The 22,074-nt window shown below is 36.9% G+C and overlaps 1 protein-coding gene across 14 annotated transcripts in view; it reads right to left on the minus strand.

Moving 5' to 3' along the window:
• The window catches only part of trip12 (thyroid hormone receptor interactor 12), a 328,355-nt gene that overhangs the window by 188,302 nt on the left and 117,979 nt on the right, over positions 1–22,074 (minus strand). For 9 of the 14 annotated variants that reach the window (XM_051923009.1, XM_028794650.2, XM_028794649.2 and 6 more), the window contains exons 4-5: positions 21,515–21,640; positions 20,546–21,342 (exon numbers count right to left, since the gene is read on the minus strand). In XM_051923009.1, the coding sequence (XP_051778969.1) occupies positions 20,546–21,342; positions 21,515–21,640 (923 nt within the window). The remainder of the gene's footprint in view (positions 1–20,545; positions 21,343–21,514; positions 21,641–22,074) is intronic. The other 5 variants (XM_028794657.2, XM_028794656.2, XM_028794655.2 and 2 more) reach the window with 1 other exon arrangement.

Raw genomic sequence — 22,074 nt, forward strand, 5'->3', positions numbered from 1 at the left:
TAAATCATTCTATGATCTGCTTCTCACAACTGAAGGCACCGTGGCTGATGGTAAATGACGTTAATTTTTGAGTGTCTTTTAATACTGTGTAATAATACATATTAACACGTGCAATTAAACGTGTGCATTTACAGGGTGATTTCTCAGGCTTAAAAGCTCGCCTTTTATCAAACGCGGGAACAAAGGTAAATCACGTTCTTCACTGTCTTTTAATACTGTGTAACCATACATATTAACACATGTGCAATTAAACGTGTGCATTTACGGGGTGATTTCTCAGGCTTAAAAGCTCGCCTTTTACTAAAAAGGTAAATGCAAAACTATTTTCAATCATTCTATGATCTGCTTCTCACAACTGAAGGCACCGTGGCTGATGTTACGTCACTTGCTGTCCAACCATAAGCGTTACCTAGTAGATAACCAGACACTCACTTCACTCCCTTTCGGGAATCGAACCTCTGAGGTTTTCTTTTGTTCTTAATTAAAATTTAAAAGCAATACTTCACCGCTGCTAAGCCCCTCTAGCACTGACGTCCGAGGTTCGATTACCGTAAGCAAGTGCAGTGAGTGTGTAATTACATTCACGGCATTCGTAGTCTGATTCACAATCTGATTGTATGGGTGGTTACCTACCAGGTAACGCTTATGCTTGGCCACCAAGTCAGGTCGAAGTGATCACTCGAGTAAAGGCAGCTTCACAAAAAAAACAGATCCTTAAACTGTTATTAGTATATTTTCCCTCAATTTAAAAACGTTTTATTTTCTTCTTAATAAAAATTTAAAAGCGGTACTTCACCGGTGCGAAGCGCGTGGATTTGACCGACTGACACATACAGACATATTCATGAGTGCAGGTACTTCGGAAAGAAAGCACCGTGTAAACCTAAAGTTTAAATTAAGTTCATAGACCTACAAAAGGTTGCCATTCATTTGAGGCAAGATTGCTTTTCTTCTGTACAACTATACGTTGCATTCTCAAGAGTGTGCTTGCACGGCTTCGGATATATATATATATATATATATATGTCTATATATAAATATGTAAGCTTATAAGTACTGTCTTACTTCTCTTTAAGAAAGGAAGATGTAATGATACTTGATTTAAACGATTCCATGTCTTCCTGGGTTTGCGTAGCTTACTGTCAATATCTTTACACCTGTTTTTAAGACTTATTTACTGAAACGGGCTTTCACGAAAAAAGTTAGGGCTTTGCTACAGGATACACCCTTCACAAGTTGAGCAAGTAAAAATAAAATATATATTTCTGTTTTATTGAAACCTTTTAAGTTCGTATTTGTTCGTATAGCCCCATTTGGCTGTTTAATTTTTTTTTTTCTTTCTTCAGTAATATTTAATCTCCTTAAAGAAAAAGAACATATCCATTTTACTTTTTTTGTATCTCTTTAGTAATATTTTAGTGTAAAAGGATAACCAGTATTTAAACCTTTTATGTTACTTTATACATTTATTTTACACAATGTTGAAAAATTAATAAGAAAGCTACATATTTTGGCAGCTGCTGCTTTCATTTTCAATGAAATGAAAAAAGCTCTCCAAGACAAAACGTCAATGAAGAAGAAACAGTTTGCACTATCTAAAAAGGAGAAACCCTCATTTATAAAACTTTGCTGCAGATGACTTAGCTTATTGTCAATATCTTTACACGTTTTTTTAAGACTTATTGACTGAAACGGCCTTTCACGAAAAAAGTTAGGGCTTTGCTACAGGATACACCCTCCACAAGTTAAGCAACTAAAAATAAAATATATATTTCTGTTTTATTTAAACCTTTTAAGTTCATATGCATAGCCCCATTTGGCTGTTTAATTTTTTTTTTTCTTTCTTCAGTAATATTTAATCTCCTTAAAGAAAAACAACATATCCATTTTACTTTTTTTGTATCTCTTAAGTAATATTTTAGTGTAAAATGATAACCAGTATTTAAACCTTTTATGTTACTTTATACATTTATTTTACACAATGTTGAAAAATTAATAAGAAAGCTACATATTTTGGCAGCTGCTGCTTTCATTTTCAATGAAATGAAAAAAGCTCTCCAAGAGAAAACGTCAATGAAGAACAGTTTGCACTATCTAAAAATCAGAAACCCTCATTTATAAAAGTTTGCTGCAGATGACTTAACTGAAAATAAATGAATAGTTCCTATGTGTATAATACATATTTATCTATTTTACTTATGCCTTTATTCCACCAACTTACAACATCTGAGGTACAATTTGTTACATTACTTTTGTTTTTTGCAGCACAGGCAGGTGAAGTGACTTCCTCAGGGTCACACAGTGGTGTCAGTACCAGGATTTGAACTGACAAGCTCCGGGTTTACTGAAATATTACTGAAGAAAGAAAAAAAAACGAAAACGGGCAAATACGGCTATGCATACAGATGTCCATCCGTCCATTATCCAACCCGCTATATCCTAAATACAGGAGCCAATAAGTACATATGTATATATACATTATATTTATATATATATATATATATATATATTATATATATAATGTGTGAATGTATGTATGTGTATATATATATATATATATATATATATATATATATATATATATATATATATATATATATATATATATATATATATATATATCTACATATATATATATATATATATATATATATGTAGATATATATATATATATATATGTAGATATGTAAATTTGTATATGTATATATATATGTTTATGTGGATGTGTATATGTGTATATACGTATGTATGTGTAGATATGTATATATATATATGTATATGTATATATATATATATGTTTATGTGTGTGTGTGTATATTATATATATATATATATATATATATATATATATATATAAAAGACAGCAACACTCATAACAATGACAACACAATTACATTGACAATCATGTTACGTTATTTTTAAAATGTTTCCTTTACTTTTTCATAACCTCTTTAACACACTACTTCTCCGCTGCGAAGCACGGGTATTTTGCTAGTACAAAATATAAAGTAAAAATACATAAAACAAATTAACCTGTACTTTACCCTTGAAAAGAATCATGGCTGGTGTGAGTGAGTTTCTAAACTCTTGTGGGATTGCACCCAACGGGACGACACGCGGAAGAGCGTCCCAAAGCAATCACAGTCTCCCAGCGCTGTAGCAGTTCGCCGTAAAAGCAAATCCGAAAAGATCGCGGACATGCTATAAGCGCCTGCCGTCGATGGATGATACAAGGAACAAGGAACATTATAAATGTGCAGGGCCCTGCCTGACTGCTGTGTCTGTGTATAAATAACCGCGCTGTTGCTGTTTCAAGCTGAATAAAGCTGGTGTTGGTAAAGTACTGAGACTCGGCTTCTTGTTTTAGGGTGCAAGACGGGGACTCACACGTCACAGCACACACACACGCACGCACGCGAGCTAGCGAGCACACACACATGAACTAGCGAGCACACACACGCGCACACACACAGACAATGCTAATGCTGTAGTAAACAGTATACACTCGTACGGATGTTGACTATGAGTGAGGCACGCCGACTCAGACGGAGAATAGGAGACGATTGCCCACAATCCCGCAGCGAGAGAGAACCACCATCAGCTCAGTTGTGATCACATGATGCTCAGCAGACAAAGCATATACATACTACTCGTACTGCAAGACCTCGCTCGTTTATCAAGTCAAAATTTATTAAAAATTTTTGCTTGTCTTGCAAAACACTTGTAAAGCAAGTTACTCGCAAACCGAGGTTCCACTGTATACAGATGCTGGTCATAAAATTAGAATATCATGACAAAGTTGATTTATTTCGGTAATTCCATTCAAAAAGTGAAACTTGTATATTAGATTCATTCATTACACAGACTGATGTATTTCAAATGTTTACTTCTTTTAATGTTGATGATTATAACCGACAACTAATGAAAGTCCCAAATTCAGTATCTCGGAAAATTAGAATATCAATCAAGACCAATGCAAAAAAAGGATTTTTAGAAATGTTGGCCAACTGAAAGGTATGAACATGAAAAGTATGAACATGTACAGCACTCAATATTTAGTTGGGGCTCCTTTGGCCTGGATTACTGTAGCAATGCGGCGTGGCATGGAGTCGATCAGTCTGTGGCACTGCACAGGTGTTATGAGAGCCCATGTTGCTCTGATAGTGGCCTTCAGCTCTTCTGAATTGTTGGGTCTGGCGTATTGCATCTTCCTCTTCACAATACCCCATAGATTTTCTATGGGGTTAAGGTCAGGCGAGTTTGCTGGCCAATCAAGAACAGGGATACCATGGTCTTTAAACCAGGTACTGGTAGCTTTGGCACTGTGTGCAGGTGCCAGGTCCTGTTGGAAAATGAAATCTGCATCTCCATAAAGTTCGTCAGCAGCAGGAAGCATGAAGTGCTCTAAAACTTCCTGGTAGACGGCTGCGTTGACCTTGGACCTCAGAAAACACAATGGACCAACACCAGCAGATGACATGGCACCCTAAACCATCAGTGACTGTGGAAACTTTACACTGGACCTCACGCAACGTGGATTCTGTGCCTCTCCTCTCTTCCTCTAGACTCTGGGACCTTGATTTCCAAAGGAAATGCAAAATTTACTTTCATCAGAGAACATAACTTTGGACCACTCAGCAACAGTCCAGTCCATTTTGTCTTTAGCCCAGGCGAGACGCTTCTGACGCTGTCTCTTGTTCAAGAGTGGCTTGACACAAGGAATACGACAGCTGAAACCCATGTCTTGCATACGTCTGTGCGTGGTGGTTCTTGAAGCACTGACTCCAGCTGCAGTCCACTCTTTGTGAATCTCCTCCACATTTTTGAATGGGTTTTGTTTCACAATCCTCTCCAGGGTGCGGTTATCCCTATTGCTTGTACACATTTTTCTACCACATCTTGTCCTTCCCTTCGCCTCTTTATTAATGTGCTTGGACACAGAGCTCTGTGAACAGCCAGCCTCTTTAGCAATGACCTTTTGTGTCTTGCCCTCCTTGTGCAAGGTGTCAATGGTCGTCTTTTGGACAACTGTCAAGTCAGCAGTCTTCCCCATGATTGTGTAGCCTACAGAACTAGACAGAGATCATTTAAAGGCTTTTGCAGGTGTTTTGAGTTAATTAGCTGATTAGAGTGTGGCACCAGGTGTCTTCAATATTGAACCTTTTCACAATATTCTAATTTTCCGAGATACTGCATTTGGGACTTTCATTAGTTGTCAGTTATAATCATCAACATTAAAAGAAATAAACATTCGAAATACATCAGTCTATGTGTAATGAATGAATCTAATATACAAGTTTCACTTTTTGAATGGAATTACTGAAATAAATCAACTTTGTCATGATATTCTAATTTTATGACCAGCACCTGTATATATTACACAGTTAGGTCCATAAATATTTGGACAGACACAACTTTTTTCTGATTTTGGTTCTGTACATTACCACAATGAATTTTAAATGAAACCACTCAGATGCAGTTGAAGTGCAGACTTTCAGCTTTAATTCAGTGGGGTGAACAAAACGATTGCATAAAAATGTGAGGCAACTAAAGCATTTTTTTAACACAATCCCTTCATTTCAGGGGCTCAAAAGTAATTGGACAAATTAAATAACTGGAAATAAAATGTTCATTTCTAATACTTGGTTGAAAACACCTTTGCTGGCAATGACACCGTGTTTTACCGATGATGTGGTATGCTTTGGATAATGAGATGTTCCACGCCTTCTCCATACTTTTTTCTTGCCATCATTCTGGTAGAGGTTGATCTTGGTTTCATCTGTCCAAAGAATGTTTTTCCAGAAATGTGCTGGCTTTTTTAGATGTTCTTTAGCAAAGTCCAATCTAGCCTTTCTATTCTTGAGCCTTATGAGTGGCTTGCACCTTGCAGTGCACCCTCTGTATTTACTTTAATGCAGTCTTCTCTTTATGGTAGACTTGGATATCGATACGCTTACCCCCTGGAGAGTGTTGTTCACTTGGTTGGCTGTTGTGAAGGGGTTTCTCTTGACCATGGAAATGATTCTGCGAGCATCCACCACTGTTGTCTTCCGTGGACGTCCAGGTCTTTTTACGTTGCTGAGTTCACCAGTGCTTGCTTTCTTTCTCAGGATGTACCAAACTGTAGATTTTGCCACTCGTAATATAGTAGCAATTTCTCAGATGGGTTTTTTCTGTTTTCGCAGCTTAAGGATGGCTTCTTTCACCTGCATGGAGAGCTCCTTTGACCGCATGTTGTCTGCAACTGCAAAATCTTCCACATGCAAGCACCACACCTCAAATCAACTCCAGGCCTTTTATCTGCTTAATTGATAATGACATAACGATGGACTTGCCCACACCTGCCCATGAAATTGCCTTTGAGTCAATTGTCCAATTACTTTTGAGCCCCTGAATTGAAGGGATTGTGTTAAAAAAATGCTTTAGTTGCCTCACATTTTTATGCAATTGTTTTGTTCACCCCACTGAATTAAAGCTGAAAGTCTGCACTTCAACTGCATCTGAGTTGTTTCATTTAAAATTCATTGTGGTAATGTACAGAACCAAAATCATAAAAAAGGTGTCTAACTGTATATTATATTATATAAAACCCACTTCTGTCTGTGTCTGCTTTTCACGAGAGAACTACTTAACGGACTTAGATTTTTTTTTTTTTTATATATAATTTGCTTGAAAATTATGGTTGATTTTGCGACTTCTCTCATTGCTCTATGAATCATAGTTCGCTTGTGGTACGGATTTATTTGAGAATCCAAGAGACACACAACGGGCCAGGGCCAGCCTCAATCATGCAGCAACCTCAGGGCGGTCCTTACCTCTGCTCAGCTAACAAACGAGAGAACTACTTAACCGGTTAAGATCAGGTTTTTTCCTACAATTTGCTTGAACATTCTGGTTGATTTTGCGACTTCCCTCACCACGCTAAGAATCACAGTTCGCTTGCAGGAGTGATATATTTGCACTAATCTGAGACAGAGGCCAAAGGCAGGGGGAAGCATGACATCAAGAGTGGGGAGCTGGGCAGGGCCCTCCTCACTGTCTGATTTCACTGCTATGTGGGCAGAGCCGCAGGGGACAGCTAGTTTAAATATATATGCAAATCCACATGTAGAAATACTAAGGATACCCTTACATTTATCACTACATTAAATTAGAATCAGGAACACCAAATATAAATGGAAAAGAATAGATCATCCTTAGATTAGAGAGAATCTTGAAGGAACCAGTCTTTCAAAAACTTCAGAAAATAATATGCGTGTTTTTTTTTTTTTTTGTTGAATCGTGTGCTATCATCATGCATAAATCAAAACAGCTCTCTGAGGACTTCAGGAGGAACATTATAGATATCTATGCCTCTAGAAAGGTTTTTAAGAAGCTCTCCCAACAGTCGGAAATCAACCATTCCATTATTCTGAAGATCTTCTAAAAGTACAGATATCAAATAACTGGCAGCTTCTCTGAGCCAGACCACCCCATCAAGTTCAGCCAGAGGGCAGAATGAGAGATACTGAAAAAAAGCCACAAGAAACCACAGAACTTAATCAGGAGGCTTACAGCAGGAGTCCATTATAAAGAGGATGCACACATTAGATCTACATGGGAGGTGTGCCAGGAAGGAACCTTTGCTGTCCAGAAAGAACATTAGATAAGACTAAAGTTTGCATATTAACACCTAGGCAAAGACCAGGACCACAGGAACAAACTGCTCTGGACACAGGGCAAAAACCAGATTATCTGACCACAGTCTTATGTGTGGCAAAACTAAAGACATTTGTTCAGCAGAACCCAACACCAACTTTAAAGCATGGTGGTGGAAAAGTTATGGTTTGGTGTTGCTATGCTGAATCAAAACCTGGGTACCTCACCATTATAGAATCCACTACGAATTCTTCATTGTAACAGAAGGTGCTTGAAGATAAACTTGCAACATGACAATTACATTAAACAAACCAGTAAATCCAGCAAGGAATGGTTGAAAAGAAATAAATGGAGGGTTCTGGAACAGCCAGACCTAAATCCCATTAAGATGCTGGTGAAGTGGTTGAAAAGGGTTGTGCACACAAGAAACCTTACATAGCTGAAAGAATGGAGGGGTGGGAAGTTACAGGAAATGCCTACTTTAGGTTGTTTTTAACAGCCAAAGGGAGAAATACCACCTATTAGAGCCAAGGGTTTACTTACTTTTTCCACAGACAGCAATGGCATATCTGTTCATTTTTTACTAAATAAATTATTGTTCAATTTTTAATTAATTTTTTTCCCCCAATTACATCACTTTTATTTAAAAAAAATTCACAGGTTGTACTTGCATTTTCATGTGACTATAAGACTAACTGAACATTACACATGCCCACTCCAACACATACCCATCCATACCGTTACAAAACAATGGAATTTCCTAACATAAGCAAAAGCAATTTTCCCTATTCTTCAAGCCTAAGCAAGTCATTAATATTGCACATTCCTTACTACATACTTCATTTATCAATGGTCAATCAATCCCATGTCATTTAAAATCATGCACAGAGTACAGCACTGTAGGACATTTTATTTAGCCATAATAATCGCCAATCTTTGCATATAGATATCCATGTAATTAAAAAGGCCAGCATCTTTCTGTTTTTAAAAGTGAACTTTTTGAAGCTAGGTGACAAGGATTTCTCAGACTGAAACATTTACTTCACTGCTTCAATATTTTTGCCCACTTATTCCACACACATTTTAAAAAAGAAAAAAAAAAATTAAGATACAGGTGTACCGATTTGTTAACTCAGAGATTCTGATAGCTTCAAGCTATTCTGTGACCACATGGCCCATCATTAACTTCTTAAGCTCTTTCCTGACACTGAAGAACTTAACGTTTACTTGATAAATGTAGTTATACTAAGTCAAAAGCACATACAGATTGAATATCCTTAATATGAAATTCCATAATTCCAAAGTTTTGAGTGCCGACATGAGGCCACCTCTTTCCTCTATATTTTTTTTGTACTGCATATTTTTGTACTGATATGAACAACATATGAGCCCAGGGTTTGTTTCCTGCCTTGCACCCTGTGTTGGCTGGGATTGGCTCCAGCAGACCCCCATGACCCCGTAGTTAGGATATAGCGGGTTGGATAATGGATGGATGAGCAGAATCTAAACAGATTTATTCATTCTGAACTAGGTGAGGCAGGTTGAAGTGCCACAAATCTAGGACACACGACTGAAGTCGCAGTTCCCCATTAAGCAGCAAGCGCCATGAAGCACTATCACTTGGTGAACTGTAAGACGGGGTAAAGCGCCGCAGCAGTGGACAGATGCTGCGTGGAAGTTTCAATATGCTACACAGACAGTTTGGGAGCGAAACGCTAACACCTGTGCTATGCATTAATGGAATATCGCTGCTTACGGCCAATAAAAGGAGCTTCATTCTCATTAGGTATCGTTATTGCAACAAGTGCAGTAAATTGCTCTGATAACGTTAGGAAAGCTGGACACTGCAAAAAACAGTTTATGTTAGCATTTTGTTGTTCTTATGTTGGTAAAACAATGTTATGTTTTAGGTATGTAGATCTAAACCATGCCAAATCTAAATGTAGCATCTAGTCAATTGGTAATGGCTTTCAGCACAGCAGGCACAATGGATTCAAGCTTGGCTGACATACTCCTTACCTGTAAACCTGTTCTCTGAGAAGTGAACACAGGTAGCCAATATAATGAAAAAACAAAAAAGTGTATGAAGATAAATTAAACAGCAAATTTGGTATTTTTCAAGTTGAAATTATTTCCTCACAATTATATTATATATGCATCTGCCAAGCAAGATTTGTTCTAAAGTTAAGAGTTTTCTATAAACTTTTAAAAATACAGTCATGGGGCCTCATGTATAAACGGTGCGTACGCACAGAAATGTTGCGTACGAACGTTTCCACGCTCAAATCGCGATGTATAAAACCTAAACTTGGCGTAAAGCCACGCACATTTCCACGGTACCTCATACCTTGGCGTACGCAATTTCTCCGCTCGGTTTTGCAGACTGGAGGCACCCAGCGGCAAAGCAGTGCTACTGTTCCTGTGTGGTCACCCTTTCTTTCTTAGCTCCACATTCCTGACGCGGCTTTATAAATACACTGAAACTAACTTCATATTGTTTATTAGTGTAATGCATCTGATTGTAATTAACCTGCAGCAATATAATGGTCCAGGGAATAGCCATAGTATTCCAAATACCATAACTGCTTTAGCGTTGTAACTCTCACTGCATCTTCTTCTTTCAGCTGCTCCCGTTAAGGGTTGCCACAGCAGATCATCTTTTTCCGTATTACTCTCACAGCACCACTCGTACCACACAGTATTTATATCACTGTATCTGAGATTGGAATCACAGCAGCAGCTGATCGGAAAGAGAATTATCGGTATAGAGCATGAAGCAGATGCTGCCTCAGCCACGGCAAAACACTTTATAGAGACTTCTCAGTATGGACTTCGCGGTTTAGAAAAAGTTTCATCCCAAGAACTCTAAACGCACTCAATCAGTCCATCAAGTGCTCCTTGTAGAACTGTTTACTTATAAGTACAATTACCTCACTGTAAACTTGCACTACAGTTATAATATTGCACAACCTGCGCCACTTTATAAAGCGTGTATTTACATATGATGACGGTATTCATTTTTAAGATGAAATGCAGCAAAATATGCTGATTATATTATACAGATAAAACCTTAACTTCATTTAAATAATCTGTATTGTTAATAATTAAACATGTGAGGACACGGTGCCGCAGCATTAGCCAGTTCAGGGATTGTTCCTGCATTGCATTGTATTCTTGCTCATGCTGACGCGACACTGGAAGGATAGACGGATAGAATAATTAAACATGTACTACGAAGATATTTCAATGTTCCTTAAAAGTACTGAAATATCGGCGTTCTAAGCTTACAAATGGCTTCACGTCTATTACAGAGCTGATTGTGTGGCAATTGGGTATCTGGAGAAAGAAAAGTAAGGACAGGAATTGGAGGTTAGTACGTTTGAAAGAGACAGTACTTCTGTAATAAATTATTTCATCGAAGGTCGCGCATGGCGCAGCAAGCCTCTTGTGTGAGATATGAACAATCACTGCGCCACCGTGTTCCCATGTTTAATAACATGCTTTCATTCCTATCATCATGAAAAAGATATCACGTATACATCTCAGTATTTTAATTATTCAGAGAGCTGTAATATCACGAATGTAATGGATTATGTGTCCTGTCAGAGAAAGATAAAGCCCATTCAAGAAGCAGGTAGTGATTCACACACAGAGCATAAAGAAGCTCAAATACAGAACGAAGCATTTAACGTCCTACTTTAGTTACAATGGGATTTGAGAAACTAGTAAATTAAACGATTTTAAGATGAAGTTTATGATGTTCTACTTTAATGGCAAAATAAACTATGTGATTAAAGTGGAAATTTCGAGATTAAAGTTGACATTTCGTGTTTTTTTTCCCCCCACTGTGTGCCTATTTTTTTGTCTCTACCCTAATAAGCTTTCATATGACACTCAGACGGTGGGCTATGACTCGCCATTTCACGGTGACTTTGATATGCGATTTCTTTTTTATTTCGGGCACTGTGCGACTTTGTGAACTTGAGCTTTCGAGTTTCTCCGACACTATCACTCGATCAACTTTCTTTTGTTGATTATACCACTGTTTAAACCAACAAATAGTACGTTTTTCCTTTGCCTCCACTTGGTATTCGCTGAAATTCTTATATTTTCCCCTGTGCTTTTCCCATTGTCTTTTCTCAGAAGGCTATTTATATCGATTTGCATATTCAAAGAGGCGTAATTATGGGAGGAGTTGAGGCGGGACAGAAGGCGCGTGCACGTGCGTTACTTTTCACGCTGATCGGGATTTATGTAGTGGAAGAACGTGAAAGTTTGTGTACATACAGATTCCTGCATCTGGATTTTTCTGTGCGTACGCACATTCCCGCTTTGGTGCTTACGCCATGTTATAGTGTGAGTTCTACGCACGGCGTTATACATGAGGCCCCTGGTGTTTTACAATGAACCCTATGGGGCACGGGGCTCCAACCGAATATAAAAGCATAAAATTAACACACCTAGATATTAACACACTCATCATTCTCTAATCCGATTCTTTCTTATTACCTCAACAATATATAGTGCAACTCGTCCATTTCCATTTACGGCGTTTTACACTTAACTTTGTTTTAAACTTTATCATGCATTTAAATTTAATGAATGTAAAGAGTTTATATTTAAACGTATTTGTGTACCCTGTAAGAGCCAATTCATAACGAAAGATTAATTGACTTCACTGCATTCTGGGTGTCTCTAAATTTTAGTTGTTAACTTTATGCAAATCAAATTAATTCAAATATATCTGAACAAGTTATTCTAATTTCAGGAAAACAAGTATTTCTTTCATGTCAAGTTTCAATAAAACATTGTATGCTTGTCAAAAAGAACAATCAAATTCAATTTTAACATATGGTAGTTTAACTTTATTTCAGCTAACTTTTAATTGCTTGATCTGCAAAATATCCATCATTTGCCAGTCACTGTATTAAGAAATCATCCCATAATCCTTTTCTTTGTCACAATAACCATGTTAAAGAGAGTTCTATCACTTGTAAATGATCTTTTACATTCAGACTACCAATATTCGCTAATCAACATTTAAAAAAATATGAATAAGCTGGCATGGCTTGAGCACAGTTGTGGTGTATATAAACATGTTATCTGCTCAAGTTCCAGTAAATGTCTCCAAACTAGTTGGACAAGACTTCATTATACAAAAAAATAATGATCAGAAAAATACTGCTAAGGCAACACATGAGTTTTTCAAAGGTAAAAAATGGAAAATTTTGAACGTCCAAACCAGTCACACAATTTAAATTCAATTGTGCATGCCTTCCATATGCTAAAGAAAGAACTTAAAGGGACAGGTCCCAAAACAAGCAGGAGCTGAAGATGGCTGCATTAAAAACTTGGCAGAACATCACTAAAGAAAATACTCAGCACACTGCTGTCGTCTATGAATCGCAGGCTTCGGTCATTACATACACAGGATATGCAACACTAAAGTACTAAATACGACTGCGTTACTATACCTACCATTTTCTATGTCCCAAACATTACGGATCCCTGAAATAGTGGAACCATGTAGAAAAAGTGTTCTAATTTCTACATGGTGTGCATGTGATAAGTGGTCTGTGGCACTGTGCCGATTTTAAATAAATAATCGAGTCCCGCAAGACTGCAGGTTCTAGCTGGTCGTTGCTCAAAGGACAATAGGAGTGCCTGCACAATTGGGAAGATATGTGCAAGTACGTACGTCATGCAATTATCTAATTAATTCCTCAGAGGGCACCGCATGTTCGCACCCGAGCTCCATTAGGAGCATTGGAGTAAGAGAAGCCTACACAGGACAGAAAAGTACAAAAAGAGAACAGAAGCAGAAATGTGAGAACAGCATTCAGGTGGAGTGGCGGGATGAACTAGCCAGCTAAGGCGGAAAGGCAGTGCGTACGTTGACCATGCAAAGAAGCAAAGAACTGGTATTGTGGAGTGGGTGCGATCAAGGTGGCATCCTTGCCGGAGTGAGCGAGAAGGAAGACAAGAGGACAACCAACCCAGAGCAGCCAAGACGGGAGTTGGGTTGGCAAGGACCGTGGCTGCTTAAGTCTCTGCCAGCTGAGCAAGCAATGGGTGAGCTGAGGAGATAAGGTGTTGTGCTGGGCTCGTCTATGAGTGGAAGGAACATTGACCTGATGACTGCTGGTTTTTATTCTCATTTTAAGTCTTGCTTTTAAACTCACAGATTTTCACCATTTTATTGAGTTATTTCTTTATTGAAGATCTGCACTGCATTTTGGACAGTTTTGTCTTTTTGATGGTGTTAATAAAAGCACTGGAGCACTTTAGCACCAGCTCCTTGCTTTGTGTGATGTGTCCTCATCCGCTGGTTCATCCCTCGGGTATGTTAATCAATAGTAAGCGGGTTCAAGTGGCTCCCCAGAAGTACCCAGTAGCATGGGGCCGACCCGCACCATCACAGTGTGACTGAAATGTATGCAAATACCCTTGACTTATAGTCTGCAATGTGCTCTTTAATCACATCTGAATTGTTTGATTTGTAATTTTAAACTGTGCAGCAGAGGGGTAAACCAAGGAAAAATGTACGTTTGTTCCAAACATTATGGAGGGCACTGTATATTGGTAGGTTGTGTGTGTGCCGAGTCACTAACCAAAAACGTCCTAAAGAGGTTGAGTATAATATTCTTGTGCGCGGTTGATGTGCATGTGTTTCTTGTGCTTTGATGGCTGCTGCTTTATATTCAGCCCTTTGTTCATCATTCTGGCACCCATGTAACCAGACCTTCCTTAAAATTCACTAATTTGTGTATATAGTGCCACAGCAGCATTGTCGTGTAAAGTAGAAAAAATTCCATATGTACCATTCCATGCTGTGTCAAAATAAAGTCAACTGAGAAGTAGAGACGGAACACAAGTTTATTTCCCTTTTCATAAATAAAAAACGAAGCATTAAAAATAGCTTCTCACTAAAGCCCCTACAGCATCCACTGTGCATTTTTCAATTTTTTTTTTTTTTTTTTTTTTTTTTTTTAAACAGGCATGTTACATACAAAACTATTTACAATATATTAGTCACATTTTTGTTAGTATAAGATTACTTACAATATTCATAGGCTCACACAATAGGGTTATTCGAACTTTATAATATATTTTTAACATGAAATAAAATAGCAGACCTTTGTAGAAATATAAAAATAACAGGTCATCTTAAAATCAGCTTTTCAACAATGCTTATCAAATCATATATCAAACTGATTACTAAGCATTCCAAGACACAATGATACATTAATAATTAAAACTAAAACCTAAAATACACAAAACCACGCTGAATTATATCAACACTTTGGCACCGCCACACACATACAGTCTATAGGGGTGTAACGTTAACTATCACCTGCACTACAAAGTGCAACCAATATGCTACTAACTATATATGCATGAATGGATAATTTTGGGGAAGTTCATAAATGAAAGTCACTTAAGTTAGAAAAGACAGAATACACTGCTGCACATAGCGCCTGATGAAAACCTAGTGGAATGTCATTTTACTGTGCTGCCCTCACAATCAGCAAAGATGCATCAAATATAAACCAAACTTTAGATGGGGATTATAGCAGTCTAGCATGCTATATGAAGCTGTCATTAAAAGCAATTCCAAAGTTGAGATTGTAAATGAAAAATTGGGTATTTTGTTCTTAATCAAACAGGCTTTGAGAATCTGTACTTTGGTACAGGAATTAAAAACTCGTGGATTTGTTCACCCATGGCAGGTGTTTTGGGAGTACTTTAAGCAAAAGCCAAATAATAGTGTGTTCTGTACACTCTGTAAATGTGAAATATCATACCATAGCAGTGGCAACCAAGATGGAAGCATTGTGGAGTTGTTTATGAAGACGCCACCAACACAGCACCATAAGATGTAGTTACTTTTGTTAGTTCTGACTGGTAAAACGCTGCATGCTACAGTATTCATTTTCCTGTACACTGGATTTCATAAAGAACCCAAAACACCAGCAACAATGCAATAGTAGGCTAGTGCTGAACAACAAGACCACTATCCTCCAAGGGGAAAAAAAAAGATCTAAAAATAATGTACGGTGTGACAGAAATAGAGTATAATAAGCACGACTCTCAGTTTATATTAGTTAGCTATTATCAATAAATATCACACACATATATACTCTATATGACTCCAGTGACACAGACGTGCTCAGAAACTAAAATAAAATCACTAAATACTATGATGTATATGTTTCTTTTTAAGGACAAGGAAAAGCAGTGTGGTACAGTTTTTCCAAAAGAAAAAATACTATGTGCACACCGCACATTGCTGCTGAGCTCCCCAACAGTATCCTTCAGATGATTATTAAGGACATAAAACCCCTTGAGAATGTGGAGGGTGAGGGTTTCCGTCAGATCAACTACATTTCTTTCAGGGTATTCTAGTAGTAAAACTTTTTCAACAGAGTAATCCAAAATTATTATTTTGACCAAAAAAGTTATTATTAGATTAGTCGACTAAAAAAATAAATAAATAAATAGCTAGACTAATCGATTAAAAAAAAAAAAAAATGTTATTGTAAAATTCATCTAATATATAGGGCTGCACCTGACTGCGTACAATACAATAGCAGCTTTTTTTTGTTATTTGTTTTTTCCAACAGAATAAAATTTATAAACATAGTGTTCCACAACTTTAAAAACTAGACTTAATTATACTAAAATAATTTAATCCAGGGTTATATTGTTACATATACTGTTGTTGCTATTTATCGGTAGCAAAAATCTCATAAATTGGGCTCCACTAACTATATCAGAATCAATACTACTAGCATTCATTACAACGAGTAGAAATTTAAGCACAGCTCCATTTGGGACTCTACTGAGGACCTAACCCCATTGGGAGCATTCACTTATTGTCATTGTCTATAGCCTACTGACCAAACACATTTGGCTGCTGAAAAAGGTGCTTACTCAATGGTCATTAACTTTGGATATTGGAAGGAAAAAAAATAGATCTTTACAATTTCTTGATCAAAAAAACTTCCCTTTGGTGAGCTACGCAGTACAACAGGCCATTTGAGTGGAACAGTTATATCTCAGGACTGTGAGGGGCCAGCTGAGATGGTTTTGGGATGTAGATAGGATGTCCCCCGCTAGGCAACTTCTACAGGAGATGTACAAGGCGAATCAAGGTGTATCCCAATGAGTGAAGACTAGGAGCAGATCTAGGACATGTTGGAGGAATTAATTTTCTTGAACTAGGGATAAAGTAGCCTGGTCGACAGAGCTCAGAGTTTTGCTCAAAATCTACCTGTATCCATATACTTTAAATTCAAGCAAATGTAACTGATTAGCCGTAAAAGGCTGCACAAAAGAGGCAAAATGCTAACTTGAACCCATCCATAGTACTTAGAAAAAAATACAGTACTTGTACTCTTGCACACAAATACACACATAAATAACACAACTGACTATAAAATGTTTACAAGATGCAGCACCATGACACCATGTAGACTGGTCAACAACAGTCTCAACAAAATTGATAGATTAGTTGCTTTTGCTGTCCAAGTGGAAAACACTAGCTATAACATTTTCCTATTTGGCCTTATTAGACTTGGGAATCTGCATCTGCTAATTTGCAAGCAAATGATGTTGTAACTGTCAGGCAAAAACAGACATACAACACAGACTAGAGAAACATTTTCTAAATGATATTTGAAAGCATTTCTTTGAAATGAAAATTAGGACATAACCCCATTGATATTTGAAAATAATATATTTGAAAGTATTTCTTTAAAATGAAAAGGATCTAATTTTTGCAGTTAATTAATGATATAAATATTATGCATAGCATTTCCCAGGGAGCCAATAACATCTAATCGCAATACTTGGTTTTTAAGGTATGATTTTTTTGTGTTTGCTTTACAATAGTTAAGTACTGTATTACTATACCCATACAACCATATAACAGTATTTCTCTCATGATTTTAAAAGGAAATCATACCTCTACAGCTAAAATCTATTACAGCTAATAAGAAAATCTCTGTTCCAAACCTTTATAATTTTGAAAGAGTGTTTCAAGCTTCTTTGCGATCCCAAAAAAAAAAAAAAAAAAGAAAAAAAAAAAAAGACTGGGACTACTGTGATATACAATACACATCTGCACATGGTTTAAATTTAGATCAGAGTAAGTCCTTGTGATATAAGCTCTTACGTTTGGTGTAGGTCTGCCAACCAACAATTAATATTACAATATACAGTGATATCTTGAAATATGAGTTTAGTTCGTTCCATGATTGAGCTCGTAAGTCAAAATGCTTGTATCTCAAATTAATTTTCCCCATTGAAATTAATTGAAATGAGATTTAATTCGTGCCAGCCCCCAAAAAAACCACCCCAATTTTTTGTTAAATGTTTTCAACATAAGAAAAATGTATTTATAATGAACAAATATTGTATATAAACAAAATAAAACCTAATATATAAAAGAGAATCTAAATAAATAAACAGAAGTTGGCAAAGCCGATTAGCGAATTGTAATGTTTTTTCTTTCACTTCACTTTTGCTTAACTTAATTTTCTTCTTCACTAGTTTTTTTCTTTTTTGCCACGCTTTCATCACTTTCATTTGCAGGGCGTTTCAATAGAAACCTGCCCAAGGAGCTTTGTTTAGTCCTCCCCTTTAGAATGTTTCTGAAATGAGTTAGGCAAGTGTTATTAAATAGCGCGGCTGAACGTTCAGTTTCTTTTCAGTAAAGTCAGGCGTTAGGCAAGTGTCATCAAATAGCGCAGCTGCACGTTCAGTTTCTTTTCAATAAAGTCAAGTGTTAGGCAAATGTCATTAAATAGTGCGGCTGCACGTTCAGTTTCATTTCAGTAAAGTCAGGCGTTAGGCAAATGTCATTAAATAGCGCGGCTGCACGTTCAGTTTCATTTCAGTAAAGTCAGGCGTTAGGCAAATGTCATTAAACAGCGCGGCTGCACGTTCAGTTTCTTTTCAATAAAGTCAGGCGTTAGGCAAGTGTCATTAAATAGCGCCACTGTATGATCAGTTGTAATTTTTTCAGGGTGTTTCTTTTCTTTAAAGTTCGAAACTTTTTCCCACATTGCAAACACTTCCTTTATCTCACTTTAAGAGATAACCTCCTCTGCGATACCGATCTCCTGCAGAACCTCCGTAAGTTGCTGCGTATGTAGTTCCATCAACTTCTCTATCGTCAGTTCCTCAGAATGTGCAGGGACAAGCTCTTTGATGGCTCGTATTTCCAATTTTGGCTCGTAACTCAAGACAAAAAATCGACCTAGTGACGGCTCGTATCTCAAAAAACTTGTACATTGGGGCACTCGTATCTCAAGGTATCACTGTATATAAAACTTTTACAAATTTCTTAGATCAACATAAACCTTCATTGTTATAAGGTACTTTAAGACCATTAACATGCTATTTTCACAATACACTAATAAGCTTTCATAAATAAGGAACATTTTTGAACATCTGTTTAACTCAAATACTAGCAAAAGTTCCATGTAAATTAAATGTGGAATAAAAAAAAATACAGTGATGCTTAACATACTTTTCTTTTTCTTTTAATAAACATCAGGTGTTTGTTATTTGCTTGCTTTTTTCTTGGTAATGTAGAGATAAGCTCTGGCCAATCAGGGTAGGTACAAATAAAGAACAGCTAGTAAAAGGCAGCCAAATTTGATAACAGACTTAGTTATTTGTTTTTGCTTCTCCATTTTCTACTTCATTAAATTAATTTTATGAATTCTAAATTTAGTAAAAATTAACCTTCAAAACCCACCTATCAGCTGTAGTTGCAGAGACAGCCCTATTTTGGAGTGGGCCAGAGTACTTAATATGAAATTAAAATGAGGTTCTTCATTTGTATTAACACTGTCAAAACCAACATTGACTCAACTCAATGATAAACATGGATAGATCATGTACAATAGGAATCTTTGCATTTTTGCTAACATTTGCATAGTACCACCAGTTTGAATGAGTATTAAACACAAACTAATAAAACTCACAAAAACTTTACACACTGCCTCAGATGCGCTGCAAATGTTTGCACTGCTGCAAAGATTGCAATGTCCATATTAAGCACAAAAACCATAATGTGTATGGATGATATGGAAATCACAAAAATACTAATATATGTAGTTTTACTAAAGATATAAAATACAATATATGAGCTAAATATACCACTAAAGTAATTGCTCCCCTTCAGCATTCAGTATTTAAGAATTTATTAGAATAAGTGAATAAAAAGGCCAGCATGCTAAAGAACAAAAACAAAATAAGAAGAAGGACCAGAGAATATGCTTCTTAGGACTTAAAACTACTGTGCTATCCTTAGGATATGTCACTGCCAAAAGTTGATTCTAAATGCTACAGGCTATTATATTTTATGAGGAAGAAATTGGACAACTAGTCTATTTGTTTTTAGCTGAGGGAACAGACAATTAGTAAGATTATTGCCAATTACTAGTGCAGAAATTGATGAATATTGATGAAAATGCACAGGAAAAAATTATTACATAAATTTCCTACCAACAATTATGATGACTGGTGAATAAAAACTACAAATATATATAATATCTGCTTTTGCTGCTTTGTGAATTAAATGGTAAAAAAAAAAAAAAAAAACTAACTACAGATTAAATCACGGTGTGTCTAACATGCGCAATTCCACTAGGCTCGTGTAACACTAATCCTGGTCAGCAACACAGGTTGAAGCATAATAATTTTAAGCGAAGTTTAGTATTCCAGAATGAAGAATAAGATAAATATAGTATCATTTATAAAAGAAGAAATTTAGCAGAGACATTTGAGACATTTCTATTTGAACAAACTAGTAACATTAATCAATTTACACAATTTGAAAATGATAAAATCTATGTGGCAAACAAAACATCAAAATCCTGGAACCAAAACTCACTTGCTAGTTTAGCCTGAAGTCCAGAAGGCCCAGGTTTAGATGGCTCCGATTTGGAAGACCCTGGTAGAGACAGTTTTGGTTTTGGCAGGCTAACTTTAGGGCTGAAACGGGCAGCCCACTCAAATTTAGAGGATCCAGCAGATTTGTTCTGCTCTTTGTCACGGCTACACCTACGAGGGCTGGGGCTGGAGGCAGAGCGGGAACGCCGTGCTTTATTCTGGTCTTTTCCTTGTTTCACACGGGCACCCTGAGGTATGGTGGTAGAGGTTGCAGTGGAGGATGAAGAGGATGTAGAAGCTGAAGAGGGCGAATCTGTAACAGTGCTACACCCAGCTTTGGCTGATGTCGCTGATTTAGAAGCCAGCTTGGTGGGTTTTACAGACCTCTCCTCAGCACAGGCTGTTTGACAACCAGGACCACTATTTGAATTTGAGGAAATCTCAGTCTTTTTCCGTTTTTGAGTAGGGGAGCCCCCACCAGCCCCACTCTTTCTGTTATAAGTCTTGCTTGTCAATGCTGGCTCGTCAGGTGTCTTTTGCTGGTCTTGAGTCAATTGTCGTTTCTTAGACTTAGACTGAACTCTTTTTGCTTCCAAAGGGTTTTCAGCAGTTTGAAGTGCTTTTGTTTTTTTTGCAGGGCTGGGAAAGAATGTGCTGCTAAACTCAGGGCTTGAACTCCGCTTAAATGCTCGGGAGCTATCTCTCTTTGACGGGTGCCCCGTTTTGTCTCTCTCTGAAGTACTTGCTGTCTCTGGTTCCTCTTGCTGCAGTAACAAGGACGATGAAGAAATACAGCTTCTAGAAACAGAAAGAGATATTCAAAAAGATTCAACAGAAGAAATAACTACAGCACCATAAACATTCCTGGAAGATCTACATTTGCAAATGTATTTCCTACATTTAGAAAGCAAATGAATAAATTACTGCAATGTAATCATGTATCTTTAAAAAATGTGCAAATGAGCTGTACCTTCTAGAGCTGTGTCCTCTGGATTGCCCAGAGGCAGTGATGGACTGCACTTTTGATGCCTTAGAAAAAAGTCTTCTATTCTCAGGAGGAGAAATTGCTTTTTGTTTTGCCTGATCTGAATGTAACCTATAAGGTTGAAAATTAAACAGCATGTGATTTGGGAGGGGTAGGGGGAGAAAGAGAAGTGAATCTCAACAGGTACAGAAAGAAAGAGAAAGAGAGAAATTAACAGCACAAAAGTAAAAGTTTGGACCTACAAAGTCAAATTTAACTTGCACTTAGTACTCTTGAAGCTGTACAAGAATCCTTTGCTTAAAATAATAAAAAAAACAGATAGTAATCACTATCATTACTAAAAGATCAAGTTTGCAAATTAATGTTTTACAACATTTAACTAAAAACTACTTTCACAATCAGCTAAACAAACCACTGACATGTAAATGAATTTATGTTTAAAAATAAATAAAAAATAAATATACTAACAGAGGTCATTATGTTGCACTTGAATATTTATTAGGAGTCAGTCAAGTCCAATTAGACAAACTTTTTAAAGGGTACTT

This window comes from Erpetoichthys calabaricus, chromosome 2, assembly GCF_900747795.2.
Source record: "Erpetoichthys calabaricus chromosome 2, fErpCal1.3, whole genome shotgun sequence".
Lineage (NCBI taxonomy): Eukaryota > Metazoa > Chordata > Cladistia > Polypteriformes > Polypteridae > Erpetoichthys > Erpetoichthys calabaricus.